Below are 14,054 nucleotides of genomic sequence, written 5' to 3'. Positions count from 1 at the left end.
GGCTGGGTGTGTTTGTCCCAGCACACACAGGCACACTTGTGGCTGGCATTTCCAAAGCCCCATCCAACACCGCAGAATCATGGAATATCCTGGGCTGGAAGGGACCCACAAGGATCATCCAGGCCAACTCCTGGCCCTGTAAAGACACCCCACAACCCCACCCTGTCCCTGACAGCATCACCCAAGTGCTCCTGGAGCTCTGGCAGCCTTAGAGCCATGACCATTCCCTGTTCAGTGCCCAACCACCCTCTGAGGGAAAAACCTTTTCCTATCCCACATGAGGCAGACTGCACATTGTGTCCAAAATTTAGGATAATGCAACTGGTCCCAGAGAGGAAAGTGCTTTATATGACACAAATTAAAACAGATAAAAAAAACAATACACCCACAGAAGAACATCAGAGCTGTACATAACAAAGAAAATGGGAAGCTTGTCACAGGGCTGTGGGCTGAGTCAGCTGCTCCAGTAACCGTGGTGCACAGGAGGTTTGGATGGGAGCTGGGGGTTGCAGCCATGGATAGCACTTGCTCCAGGAGGAAGGGGCTGGGGAAGGGTGAGCCAAACCCCCAGGGGCAGTGAGGGGCTGTGTCAGAAGCCATCAGTGCGCAGGGGCTGTGGCAGGTCTGACACACTGATCTGCAGGTTGAGCTCTGCCGAGTCCAGGGTTGTGGATGGGCTGGGCGGGTGGCTCCCCTCGAGCACAGCAATCTCCTCGTGATGCTCCTGCCGCAAGTGCCACACGATCTCTCTGGACAAAAAGTGGGTCTCTGCTTCTTCTGGCTCTGGAACAGAAGAAAGACAAACCCTCCTTCACTGGTTGTCCTGAGGCAGAGCTCTGGGCAGGGAGCAAAGTCTCTGTGAGAGGCCCCCAAATACGCACTATTTCCTGCATGGTCAAAATACAGCTTTTACTTCCCACTTTCTGCATGGCAGAGGGGAAAAGTTCAAACACAAAGTGAGGGGAGGAGTGTAAAATTACAGGCACTATGTGCTGGATTCCCAGTAGTGCTTGTGATGGGAACTGCCTCACTGCATGGAAATGCTTCTCCCCATCAGGGAGAGTGCTGAGTTTCCTCTGAAAAAACCGACATTAATTAAAGCAAGATGCTGATTTCATCTGGTGGAGGTGAGGAGATGGGAGATGAAAAGATGATGGGAATGAGGGAAAGCCTCACTCCCTCCCATCCCCTGTCAGCAGGAATGGCACTAAGCCAGCACACACTCATCCCACTGCTGGGGAGGGCGTGACAGCCCCAGCAACTTCTTCCAGGAACATCAACAGTGAGGGGAGTGGCTGCTTGCCCCGGATGCCTGCTGTTATACTCAATGCTTGCAGCAGACAGCTTGTCTCAGGTCGCTTGGGGACTTCAGCTGGGACAACCAGTGCTGCCACCACCTTCCCTGCTCCTCAGACCCACAGCAGGAAGTCCTTAGAATTATGGAATCATGGAATACCCTGAGCTGGAAGAGATCCACAAGGATTATCCAGTCCAACTCCTGGCCCTGCACAGACACTGAGTCCCAGAGCTTTGTCCAAACACTCCTTTAGCTCTGGCAGTCCTGGGGCTGGGACCATTCCTGGGGGAGCCTGGTCAGTGCCTGACCACCCTCTGGGGGAAGAACCCTTTCCTGATATCCAGACTAAATCCCCCTGGCACAGCTCCAGCTGTTCCCTCAGGTCCTGTCCCTGGTCCTAGGGAGAGGAGATTGGAGCAGCCCCTCAGGAGGAGCTGCAGCCTCCAGTGAGGCCTGACCTCAGTGTCCTGTGCTGCAGCTGGACAGGCCAAGTGCCCTCAGCAGCTCCTCTGGGCACTTCACCACCCCATGTCCCTCTTTTGGACACTCCCTAACAGCTTTAGATCTTTCTCATATTGTGGTGCCCAGACCTGTCCCTGGGTTCGAGGTGAGGCTGCCCCAGCCCAGAGCAGAGTGGGACAATGCCCTCCCTCAGCCAGCCAGGAATGCCAGGCTCAGTGACATTCCTATTTCATGGGGCAATGCAGCCCCTCCCTTCCTCTCGTGGCAGCAGGGGCCACCATGGCACTATGGCTGATGGGGGACATCAGCCGAGCCCTGCATAGCCACTGTCCTGGGCACCCCAGCCCCTTTCCCCTCACTCACCCTCGTAGGCAATGAGCCTGTATGTATCTGCACACTCCTTGGAGCCTTTCAGGATCTCCTCCAAGGTCCTGTAGAAAAGCTTGGCCTGCTCCAGGCGCTGCTCCCGGCTGAAGGCAGCACACTCATCCTGGGACATGGCATACAGGGTCTGCAGTGGGGTGGCATATTCCACAGCACAGTGCCAGAGCTGCAGGGGTGCAAGGACAAGACATGGGGACAGGAGGACTGGCAAAGGGCTGCTGGGAGACCCTGGCACTGGGCACAGAACTTAGGACCTCTTGGCAGCTCCTTGGCCTGCCTTGTGCTGGGAACACTGGGACAGAGATACTGGGTCTGGCCCCTGTGTCCCCCTGCCTCTTGCAGAGGAGGGAAAGGGTAACTGGCCTGACAGGTCCAGGTGTCCCCTCTTCCAGGAGGGCTCAGGGAGCTGCCTTTGCTCATGGTGGGGCAGCCAGTGGCTTTGTCAGTGCTCCCAAGAGCAGCCTGGAGGGTGATCTTCCCCATGGAATTTTGTCCCGTATGGAGACATCCCTTCCCTGTGATCACACCTTCTTGGTGGCTTTCTGCTATACAAAGGAAAGTGGAGGGGACAGCAATCTTTGCTCTTTGTGACCAGTGACCAATCTTTGCTCTCTGTGACCAGTGAGAGGACCCAGGGAACGGCTGGAGCTGTGTCAGGGCAGGGTTAGGTTGGATATCAGGAAAAGGTTCTTCCCCCAGAGGGTACAGGGGGACCTTGAACAGGGAATGGTCCCAGCCCCCAGGCTGCCAGAGCTCCAGGAGCTCTTGGACAATGCTCCCAGGCACAGGGTGGGATTGTTGGGGTGTCTGTGCAGGCCCAGGGATTGGACTTGATAATCTTTGTGGGTCCCTTCCAACCCAGCATATTTTGTGAGTCCATTATTCTAAGTCTGAGCATCCTAACAGAGAGCTGGAGAGCAGAGCATAAACATTGGAAAGGTGGAGGCACAGCTGGAAGGAGGTTGAGCAAAGAAACCAAGAGAAATCTGATAAAGCCATAAACATGCCAAGGAGGAGTGGTGTTACCAGTCAGTCTTACACTGGGTAAACTGGAAAACTTAATGGAGTGAATTAGAAGGAATGTGGTCCCAGGTAAATACAGAGAAGCAGGAAGTTCCCAGCCTTGGCGGGCAGTTACTGCTGTGCCCTGAGGCAGGTGCCTTCCATGGGCCCTGCTCACTGTGAGGGACTGGGCAGGAAGCTGAGGGGCAAATATTACTGGAAGGCCAGGTCCAGGCTCAGAGCTGCTGGAGCTCCCAGGGAGCAGAGTGACTCAGCAGGAGCCTGGCAGAAGGAACACAGCATCAGTGTGTGCAGCACAGCAGGAAAAACCTGCAGTCGACTGTGCTTCCCCCGGAGCAGGGCAGGAGATGCTCGGGGTCCCTGCAGGCTGGGCTTTAAAAACTGCAGCTCAGAGCTCAGCCACTGCCAAAGGGCAAACCAGGGGATCCAGGTGAGGAGCAGAGCTCTGCCAATGTCTCCATGCACAGCACTAGGGTGTTGCCTCCTCCAAGGGGAAGGGACAGGGGCCAGTCTGCCCAGAGATGTGGGAGGAGATGAATGCAATGTGAGCTGAAGAGATTTAGGGCTCACCAGCCTAGGAAAGGGTGACTGGGGGAAAGAAGGGAGTCAAATAATGACTCACACAGACATCTTCGAGCACCTCTTTACAACACAAGGAAACATTAATCCTATGGGAAGTGATGCTCCATAGCCCACATCTGCTTTTTTCTGCTCAGTTTTCTACTGTTTTCTGGACTTCAGTCAGCTCCAGGAGGGGTTAAGCAAGCCCACCATCCCTGCAGCTGAGCCTGGGAGGAGGCAGCCAGCAGGAAGGAGTACAGGAATGGGATGTGTCCGTCTCATGGAAGCCTGGTGAAAGCTGGGAATATCTAACAGGAGAGGTGACAGTCTCCTGTCCTTAGGGCCACTTCTGGGGCCAGCAAGGCTTTTGGGATGATGCTCCCAATGCTGCTCTCAGCATACCTGGTTTTCTTCATCTGTGATTGCATAGAGGCTGTGTTTGTAGACCCTCTTTTTGATGCCAGCTCGGGCCAGGGTGGTTTCAGTGAGCTCTGTCACATACTGGATATTGCTGTCAGCTTTCTCCAGGTCATCATAGACATCACAGCTCAGAGGGACCAAGATGTGGAGCTTCCAGGTCTTTCTGCATGCTGGCAGGTTGGGATTGGCTCTGCTGAATTCCTCCATGGACTTTTTCACCCCTGGTGGAAGAGAGCATCAGGCAGAGGTGCCTGGTGTGAGTACGGCTGCATTCTGCCTTGCTCCCCATTTCCCTGCTAACACTGTAAAAGTGGGAGGATTGTTATTAGGAGCTATTTCTATCTGTAGGCAAGGGAATGCAGGGAAACAGCTACGTACGTGGCAGGACTATTTTTAGGTACCCAACATAAAAGGACCAGGCAAGCCCATTAGCAACGTTCTGCTTGGACCTCTCAGACATCTCAGACATCTCCACTGCTGAGGGCTTCTGTGGAGGGAAGGACAGACAGACCAGGTGATGACAGCTGCCACCTGGGCCCTTCTGCAACAGTCAGTTCTCCACAGGGACTGGAGAACTCCAAAGAGAGCTGGAGAGTGAACAACCCCACCAGCCCCTTCCCCCATCGTGCAGGGCAGAGCCACTGATAGCCCCTACAGAGGAGGGAACTGGGGCTGGAGTGAGCCAGGCATTTCCCTGGCTGCACCTTCCACTGGGATCCTGTGTCCCAGTGCAACTTGTGCATCTGCCCTGTGCTTCCAGCATGGGAGAGGAGACATTCCCAGTGGCCTCTGCCAGCTCTGTGTGTGCATTTAGGCGGAGATGAGTGTCCTGTCTCACAGGCACCTGATAGAAGCACCTTCTGCAGCCTGTGTGACCCTTCCAGCATCGCTGGAGCACAGCAGAGCCCTCCCACTGCTGCAGAGGCACCTGGGGCTTGGCTCTGCCCACACACCTCACTGAGAATTGAGAACACACAGGCTCTGCTTTCCCCTCAAACACCAGCTTGACTGACAGATTTAAAATTCCCCTGTTTTTTGTGTCGGGGGGGGGGGCATGCCATCACCTGGAATGGTTGTGCTCATTAGCAGGCAGCCTGGCCCTCCTAATGCCAATGCTCCTGGCAGCATGGGGTCAGGGAGATCAGCTCTGCAGGGTTAAGCTGAGAGTGCTTCTCCCACCAGGCTGACTCTGGGTGGGCTGGACATGCAGAGGCCATGTAGAGCTGACTACATGCCCCCATGGCTGCTCAGGGCTGAAGGGTTCCCCGGGCAGCCAGCCAGGCTGGGGATGTGGGAACCTTACCCGGAGCCCCAGGGCAAGGAGGAGGAGCTGGCACAGACTGGCCAGGATGAGGTGGAGGCCAAGTTGCTGCCCATCACCAAAGAGAGCCACGTAGGCTGAGCCACAGACGAGCAGCATGGGCCCGTGCCAGTGTGGGGGGAAGCAGGTGCTCAGGGCCCTCCAGAAGCTGCCATGGTGCCTGGGTGGGAGAGGGAGACAGGAGTCAGGCTTGTGGCCATCTACCCACCCTGAGCAGCCGTGGCCAGGGCTGCTCCCATCTCCTGGCTGACACCAACCTTCCACTACAGAGTGGTGTGGGACCCTGCCCAGCACACCCCAGTGCCCCCAGCCAGGAGAGAGCTTGGGTGTCTGAGACCTGTGGGACTCAGACGGAGCAGATGGAATGTCACCCTGGACAGCAAAGGGAGACAACACCCCCCTGCCCTCCATCACTGGGTGATGGGGAAAGGCTGTGGGCCAAGACCTGATCCCCAGGGAAAGTACACAAGGAGAGGAGACATCCATGGACATCTGGGGGAGCTGGGCAGGAGGGAGAGGGGGAGAGCGTGGGAGAGGGAGCAAGAGATGAGAGGGACAGGAGGGTGACAGAGGGCAGCATGTGCTGCTGGGCACAGCACATCATTGCCCCAGAGGGCACATGTGGGCACAGAGACCAGGAGCAAACCTCATCACATCTCGAGTGTTCAACACGCTTGTCCCCAGGGTGGTCCCAGGATCACCCAGGCAGGCAACCAGCCCCGCTGGCTCACCTGGTGTCGAGGTGGAAGATCTCCTCGGCCAGGTAGCAGGCGCCCTTGAGCAGCTCCCCGATCTGCAGGGTGGCGAAGTGGAAGGCGAGGCTGCGGGCGGTGGGCACGAGGGGCTGCCCGGCGAGGAGCAGAGCCCCGGCACAGAGCCCCAGCAGCACGAACACGGCGCGCTGTGCCCGCCCGCCGCGGGCCTGCGGGATCCGCGGGGCACAGCGCTGCCGCGCCCGCCGCGGCTCCCGGGACATCTGCGGCTGACAGGGGGATCAGCAACAGCTTGTCCCCGGCGCCCACGGCAGCAGCTTGTCCTCAGCACCCACGGCAGCACTGTGGGAGCGGATAAGAGCAGAGCAGGGGATGCGTGCGCCCAGCGCTCTCCGAGCATCCCAAAGCGCACAACTCTTTGGGAAGGCTCCCCTGCGCTTCCCGCCTTAGGGCTGTCCCCTGTGCCCAAATGGGCTCGGCAAGACACAGCCTGGCTGGTCACCCCGCTCCCAGACGGATGCCAGCCCGCCCTGCTCCGCAGCCACTGCTCTGGCCGCACTCACCGGAGCAGCTTCCAGCCGCCAGCCCCGGGTTTCCTGCGCTGCGGTTCCCGAGCTCTGCGCTCCCGCCTGGGCAGCTGGGGCTCCTTCCAGAGGCTGCTGCGGACACACAACCGGAGCCTCCGCCACGGACGGGCTTCTGGAGCGCGGGTGGAGCTGCACAGAAAAGCGCGCAGAAAAGTGAAAATGAAAGAAGCTCTGGCAGCAGCGGGCAGCCTGTTGAGTGCCAGAGCTCTCCCACGCAGGGCATTCATGAGATCTCTCAGCCCGCAGGAAATCCAGGCACTGGTGGCTCTACCGGGTTTCGATATCCATGAGCTTGCACATCCTGGAAAGCCCCAAGGCTGAGGGGAACTGGAATGAGGAAGGAAACCAGAATTTACTGAGATTTCATCTGCCAAGGGCAGAAGATTTCAAAGATTGTATTGGTTCAGCTCAGCAGGTTGCCGGGGGCAAAACAGACTCAAGTTCTGTCTAGCAGAAGGTGAACTCACAATGCCCTGGATACCCCCACCCCACACATTTCCAGGAGATGCCAGGCTGGGAAGCAGTGCCCATGAGTGCTGGCAACACAGCAGGGGCTTCCTGCAGACAGGCTCTTGGTGGCCAGTGAGGCCCTCAAGACTTCCAGTTCCTTGTTCCAAGCAGTGGAGAGGTATTTCCATCCTGGAAGAACATGGATTATAGGACACATATGCAAGCCCATAAGAGCAGGTGGGATGCACTCAAGGATGCTGAGGGAGATAGATGATGCCCTGGCAAGGCTCCTCTCTGGTGTCTTTGGAATGTTGAAGCAATCAGGAGGTTCGTGGTGAGTGGGACAAGGAAATCTCATGCCCAGCTTTGAGGAGGTGAACTACAGCCTGCTCAATGCTCTGACCCTGAGAAAGGGATGGAACAAATCCTCCCAGCAATCCCTGCCAAACACCTGAAGGATGGGACAGGAATCAGGGATTTCACACCACATCTGATGGACCCAACTACCTGGAATGGCAAGAAAACTGGCTGTAGGGATGAGAGGAGAACTTTCACTTGAGCGAAACCCTCAGCATGGTCACCCATGGCCTCTGTGGAGCCAAACTAGGTAGATACAGGCTGGGAAAGGGAGTGACTGTCCAGAACACACTCAGAGTCCCATTGCTTTCTGACCAGGAATGCCCCTGGGTTCCAGGACAGTCCCCACAGACTCACATTGCCAGGGTCTCTGGAGGCTGTCACAGGCTTACAGCACAAGGACCTTGATTCAGACATGCCCACAGTTCACATTTAATTAAAACCATAAAATTAAAGGATTATTTAGGTTGGAAGAGACCTGTGAGACCACAAAGTCCAACTATTTCCCCAGAACTGCCAAGTCCACCACTAACCCATGTCCCCAAGTCTTTTAAATCCCTCCAGGGATGGAGACTCCATCACTGCCCTGGGCAGCCTGGGCCAGTGCTTGACATCCCTTTTGGGTGAAGAAATTTTCCCTAATATCCAGCATAAAGTTCCTCTAGTAGTGCTGGCTTGAGGCCATTTCTCTTTGTCCTGTCCCTTGTTTCCTTGGAGCAAAGCCCACCCCCCCACCTGGCTGCACCCTCCTGTGAGGGAGCTGTGGTGAGAAAAAGTCCCCCCTGAGTCTCCTTTTCTCCAGGCTGAGCCCCCCCAAGCTCCCTCAGCTGCTCCTCATCAGACCTGTGCTCTGCTGCCTTTCTGTGGACACAGCTCCAGCATTCTCAAACCCAGAGAGTGGGAGGAAGGGCTGGCAGGGAGCTGCTTCTTTGGGTGGTACCTTAGAAACCCCAGCAAACCCTTTGGCCAGTGTTCCAGCCCTGGGAGGGCCTGTGGGTACAGCCAACATGGTGTTTGCTCCCTCAACAAAAAGGCTGGCTAAAACATCAAGTGAATCTCTTCCTTCTCCAGTGCTGGAATAAAGCTTGTCCCATTCCAGCCAGGCTTCACTGACCTGCTCTGCTTGGCTCTTCAGTGTGGTGGATGGCTGCCTGGCTCCCCAGCCACCTTCCTGCAGGTCCCCAAGCAGGTGGTGCCTCTCCCGTCCTCAAAGCCTGGCCTGGCTTTCAGTTCTACCCTCAGCACACCAACAGCTGCAGTATTTCTGTCTCACTTCTGTTCGGAGCAGAGCTGTGGTACCGGTCCAAGAGGTGAGTCTAAACTCCAGGGATGAAGTTTTATATAATTGTGGAACCATGGAATGGTTGGGGTGGAAAGGGACCTTAAAGTTCATCTCATTCCCAACACTTGCCATGGGCAGGGACAACTTTCTATAGATCAGCTTGCTCCAAGCCCCATCCAACCTGGCCTTGGACACTTCCAGGGATGGGGCAGCCACACTTCTCTGGGCACCCTGTGCCAGGGCCTCACCACCTTCACAGGTGTCACCGACATAGTTTATGAAAAATCCTTTACTTAGGAATTTTCCTCTCCTGAGAACTGAGAGGCCTCGGAACAAACTAAACAATTCTTATCTGCTGCTGTGGAATGCAACGGGGAGAAATCTGTGATTGGCCCCGTCAGACTGTTTCCAGTTGAGAGCCTATCACAATTCACCTGTTCGGCCCGTCTTGGGCTGAGAAGACTTCAGTTTACACATTCTTTGCTATTCTTAGGATAGCCTTGGTAGTGAAATCTCTAGCTTTATTCTTTTAGTATAGTTTTTATATCTTATATATCATATCATAATAAATCAAGCCTTCTGATGCATGGAGTCTACTGTCTCGTCTCTTTCCTCATCCTGAAACCCCAGAAAACCCATGAAACACACAGGGAAGAATTTCTTCCCAACATCCCATCCAACACTGATTTCTGGCAGTAGAAAGTTATTTCCCCTTTCACTCCAGGCCCTTGTCCAAAGTCTCCTCTTGGAGCCCCTTTAGGCACCAGCAGGGGCTCTGAGCTCTCCTTGGAGCCTTCTCTTCTCCAGGCTGAGCACCCCCAGCTCTCCCAGCCTGGCTCCAGAGCAGAGGGGCTCCAGCCCTCAAAACATCTCTGTGGCCTCCTATGGACACCTGGAACATCTGAGCTTGCCTGGGAACAGAGAGCCCAGTGCTGCCCAGTGCCACCCCGGGCCTCTGCAAAGCCAACAAGAAGTGGCAGGATTGAAACTGCCCCCATTGTCCTCCATGGCCTTCATCTGGCCAACAATTTGCTTTTCCAGATTGTGTCTTGATTGACATTCTGTCTGTCCCTGTTTGCTGTTATTCTCTCAAGCAGAAGGAACAAGAAGTGACACATGATGCTGGAAGATTTTAGATGCATATAAAACTCCACAAGGCACCTCTGTGGACCAGCACCATGGCACCTCCAACCAGGCTGGTGCTGACACCTGTGTGAGGCTGAGGGGGACAGAGAAATCAACTCTGTCCACAGCAACCTACACACACTGCAAGCCTTGCTGAGATCAGGAGAATCAAGGAGTCCTGGAATATGCTGGGCTGGAAGGGACCCACAAGGACCATTCAATCCAACTCCTGGCCCTGCACAGGTGCCCCAACAATGCCATCCCATCCCTATGAGCATTGGCCAAACACTCCTTGATCTCTGGCATCCCAGTTCTGAGGCCGGTACCGTTCCCCAGGGAGCCTGGTCAGTGTCCCACCACCCTGATATCCAGATTATATTCCTCTGACACAGCTCCAGGCATTCCCCTGAGTGCTGTCCCTGGTCTCAGAGAGCAGAGATCCTAGAGCTGCAGCCCCTGGGGAGGTCTGACCTCAGTCTCCTGTACTGCAGCTGGACAGGCCAAGTGCCCTCAGCTGCTCCTGTGGGCCCTTCACCATCCTCGTGTCCCTCCTTTGGATGCTGTTCCTCATATTGTGGTACCCAGACCTGCCCCCAGCTAGAGGCTGGATACATGTGGCATGTCCCCAGCCAAAAGCCAGGCCAGGAGCAGGGTGTTTTCCCTGGCATCCCTTGGGTGAAGGGCTGTGAGCAGGCAGCAGCAGTGTGACTGACAGTGCTGGCTCTGCTGCAGGATGGGCATGGCAGCAGCACTTCCTTCCTTTAATTCCCTTGTTTTCCATTCCCTGGGAAAGCAGGTAGAGCTGCTGGCTTCATGCTGAGGGCAGACTGCCCAGTGACAGCTTTCACTGGGGATACCTGCAGGGATGGAGTTCCAGTGCCAGGCTGGTGTCAAAAGTAGCTTTGGTCCCTTGACTAAAAGTGCTGCAGTCGGTGTTTTTAGTGCTGCAGTTGCACCAGCAGCGTCCCTCAGAGGTCCCGTGTGACGGGGCTGCTTTACTGACACAAAATAGCAAAAATAAAGTGCTCTGCAATATTCAGTGTGGCCTTGGGCTGTGTGAACCAGGCCAGGCTCTAGTGCAGTGAGGAGCCACCATGTGCTGCAGGAGATCTGGTGGCAGCAGAAGAAGTTTCTGAAACTTCCTGAAGCTCCTAAGCACACATCATCTCTCACTTTCTGAGCCAAGCACTTCCACAGACCCCAGAACCATGGAATGTCCTGAGTTGGAAGGGATCCACAAAGATTATCAAGCTCCTGTCCCCTTAGGCCCCTCCTGCACAGGACAACCCCAGGAATCCCACTTGGTGCCTGAGAGCACCTGGTGCCTGAGGACAACCTTCTTTTCCCAGCATTGAGTTGTGGGACAAAGGTGGTGGCAGCCAAGGGGGCCAGGGAGGGGTCCTGGCCCAAGGATTTGAGAGTTTCCCCCTTGGCCTTCAGATTCTGCAGGGCCCTGACCTTGGCTCACAGAGCCCACAAAGGGATGTGATGCCTTCCCATGGATGCACCCAGTCTGAGAGATGCTTGGCCTCACCCTGACCCCAGCCTGGAGCCCTCAGCAATGATGAGTTTAAAATCCTGGTGGCAGAGTGGAGCATCCCTCCATCCCTGGGGCTGCTCTGAGTGCTGCACGTACCTTGCCCACTGGGGTTCTGCCTTCTTTTGGAGCACCAGAACCTTCCCAGGAGAAAGAGAGTTTGGATTTAGTAGATGTCAGTGGATCAATCTGTGATTTCTGAGTCTGTCAGCTGCCAGTAACTGCAGGGTCTTGTGGCACTGATTCTCCACTTAAATGTTGGGTGGAAAAACCATTTTTACTCATTTTGTAGATGTCACAGGCTGGCACTAGAACATGATGAGCTTCCAGTCCCTTCCAACCCAAACCATTCCATGATTCCATGACTGGGGTGGTACTGTTGGGCAGAGCACCTTTGGGACAGAGGCTGCTCCTGGTCCTTTTTTCCTGGGAGTTTTCACTTTTCTTTGAATGTTGCCCAAAATTGGAGGTTTCTCCTTTTCCAGTTGTGTCTCTCCTCCTTTGGAGTGACTTTTTTGCACTCTCTAACCAAGGCCTCATAAGTTATCAAGGCCTGAAATAACTAGATTTAACCAGCTTGGCTGGGAAGTTTCTCTTCCACTAAATCCTTGTACCTTTACCTAAGCCCTTCAAAAGTTTTTTCCCCTAATACAGCACTGCAACTTGACTCTGCAGAGCCCATCAGAGGGAGATGGTGAAGGAAAGGCACATGGAGACAGGAGCCACCCGAGGACAAGGCAGGGCTCAGAGAACTCCTGCAGTGATGCTCGGGTGTTTGGGAGCCAGGATGGTGCTGGCAGGTGCAGACAGCAGATCCCTCAGTACCTCCTGTAGGAGCTCAGGGCACAGCAGTGTCCCCAGGATGGGGACAGCCACACCCACGGGGGCTGCAGGAGCAGCTCCGGCCCTGGGAGACGGAAGGGAGGAAGCTGCAGGTGGAATCTCCTCAAATGCTGTGAGGGGGGTGTGAAAAGCTGGGGCTGCCCCTGGATCCCTGGAAGTGTCCAAGGCCAGGCCAGGCAGGGCTTGGAGCACCCTAGGCCAGTGGAAGGTGTTCCTGCCCCAGGCAGGGGGTGGGACTGGGATGATCTTTAAGATCTCATCCAAGCCAAGCCAGTTTGTTACTCTGAGTTTCTATGAAATGTTGTTCCTGGATGTCTTGGCTCTTACCTTGTGAAAAAACCATGATGAAAATGACTTTCCTGCTTTCATTTCTTATCTGGTGGAGCAGTTTGCATCCAGCTGGCAGCAAACAGCAGATCTTCATTATCCCTGGTACCAGAACCACAACCAAATCACTTTTCTATCTCCTCCTGGGGACAGAATCCAACACTTCTCATCTTGGCTGACTCAAGTCCTTAGAGCTGTGACTTGAGGGTACTTGGAAAACTTCCCCAGAAACAGGAAAAGGTTCCAGAGATATTCCCAAGGGGTGGGAAGCCTGTTGTGCCCTGGAACAGGGCCCCAGCCACTGTGTCTGCCCAGCCACGTTTTAGCCAGGGGCTGTGCTGCCCTCAGGGGCCACAGGAGCATCTCCCACTAAAGGAATCTGGGATGTCACTTCCAGTGATGGGGATCAGGCATTGGCTGGGCCATACAAAGGGAAAGCAGAAAATGCTGGAAGAAAAGCAGATTTACCCCAACCCAGCACTGGCTTCAGGAGCCAGGAGTGCTTGGGATTAGTGTCTGAGCCTTCCCAGTGCTGTGGCCAGGATAGTGTGTTGCCTTCTCATTGGATCAATGAGCTGTGCTGGATGTCTGGAATATGGCAATCAAAGGGTGTCCAAAATGAAAAGGAAAGAAATAAAAGAGAAAGGAAAGAACAGGAAGCCACAAAAGGAACAGACAAACAAACCAAAACAACCAAAACCAAAACATCCAGAGAGCCATTTTTATGAATTTCTGGTTTATTTTCTCTGTAACTAATATGGAGGGAGAAGAAATTAATTCAAAATACACCCTGTGCGACAGCCTCCAGAAATGCTGAAGTCTCGCAGAAGGCTGGCAGCAGTCAGCATGAGAGCAGCGCACCACGGCCCAGAGGCAGCACCAGGGACCCTCAACCCCACCTGGGCACAGGAAGGAGCAGGGACACTGTGTCACCAGCGAGGCTTTCAGTGCCATTTAACGTGAGTTGTGCTTCCCGGGGCTACCCAAGGCCTACAGGCTCGATCAGGACAAGCCAATCACCCCTGCGGCCCCTCAAGTGCTCCAGGAGGGCTCTGCCTGGCCCAAGTGCGCTCCCGGCTTGCCCGGGACAGGGCCTCGGGGCCTCCGCGCTGGGGCCGGGGCCTCAGACCGGTCCCGTCCTCTCAGAGCGGTCCCGTCCCCGCGGCCTCGGGCCCGGCTCGGCCGGGACTTCTTCCCGTCCCGTCTTCTCGCGAGAGAACGCGCTGTGGCGTCACGCGCCGCGGCGGCCGCTTCGCGCGCGCGCGCTCTCACGCCGCCGCCGTATCCTTCCGCGCGCTCCCCCTCCCCCTTCTGGAGAGTTCTGCACGGCGGCCGGCACGACAAATAGTCCCCGCAGCTCCCCGC

At 55.5% G+C, this 14,054-nt stretch overlaps 1 protein-coding gene across 4 annotated transcripts; it reads right to left on the bottom strand.

Annotated features, from left to right (window-relative positions):
• Positions 1 to 325: 325 nt before the first annotated feature.
• Positions 326 to 7,067, bottom strand: STING1 (stimulator of interferon response cGAMP interactor 1). Of its 4 annotated transcripts, none has more exons than XM_050979737.1 (7): positions 6,745 to 7,067; positions 6,115 to 6,523; positions 5,451 to 5,628; positions 4,526 to 4,634; positions 4,130 to 4,368; positions 2,123 to 2,309; positions 326 to 783 (listed from the first exon to the last, which is right to left on the bottom strand). In XM_050979737.1, the coding sequence occupies exons 1-7, from the start codon at positions 6,989 to 6,991 to the stop codon at positions 590 to 592; spliced, it is 1,563 nt and encodes a 520-aa protein (XP_050835694.1). In that variant the 5' UTR covers positions 6,992 to 7,067; the 3' UTR covers positions 326 to 589. The 4 variants fall into 4 exon arrangements, with proteins under 4 accessions (XP_050835694.1, XP_018770849.2, XP_030085321.1 ...); XM_018915304.3 differs by having other exon boundaries at positions 6,200 to 6,523; positions 6,745 to 6,882; XM_030229461.2 differs by lacking the exon at positions 5,451 to 5,628 and having other exon boundaries at positions 6,200 to 6,261; positions 6,745 to 7,060.
• Positions 7,068 to 14,054: the final 6,987 nt, after the last annotated feature.

The sequence above is a fragment of the Serinus canaria genome, chromosome 13 (genome assembly GCF_022539315.1).
Source record: "Serinus canaria isolate serCan28SL12 chromosome 13, serCan2020, whole genome shotgun sequence".
In the NCBI taxonomy this organism is placed as follows: Eukaryota; Metazoa; Chordata; class Aves; order Passeriformes; family Fringillidae; genus Serinus; species Serinus canaria.
The sequence above is the reverse complement of the archived record's forward strand: the minus strand, read 5'-3'. Positions and strand labels throughout refer to the sequence as shown.

Coding starts and splice junctions, on each gene's coding strand:
- STING1 (XM_050979737.1), bottom strand. CDS start 6,991: ATGCCCTGCGTGGGAGAGCTCTGGCACTCAACAGGCTGCCCGCTGCTG. Junction 4,369..4,525: donor CCTAAAAATAGTCCTGCCAC/GTACGTAGCTGT, acceptor CTCTTCCACCAG/GGGTGAAAAAGTCCATGGAG. Junction 784..2,122: donor CAGGCTCATTGCCTACGAGG/GTGAGTGAGGGG, acceptor CTTCTGTTCCAG/AGCCAGAAGAAGCAGAGACC.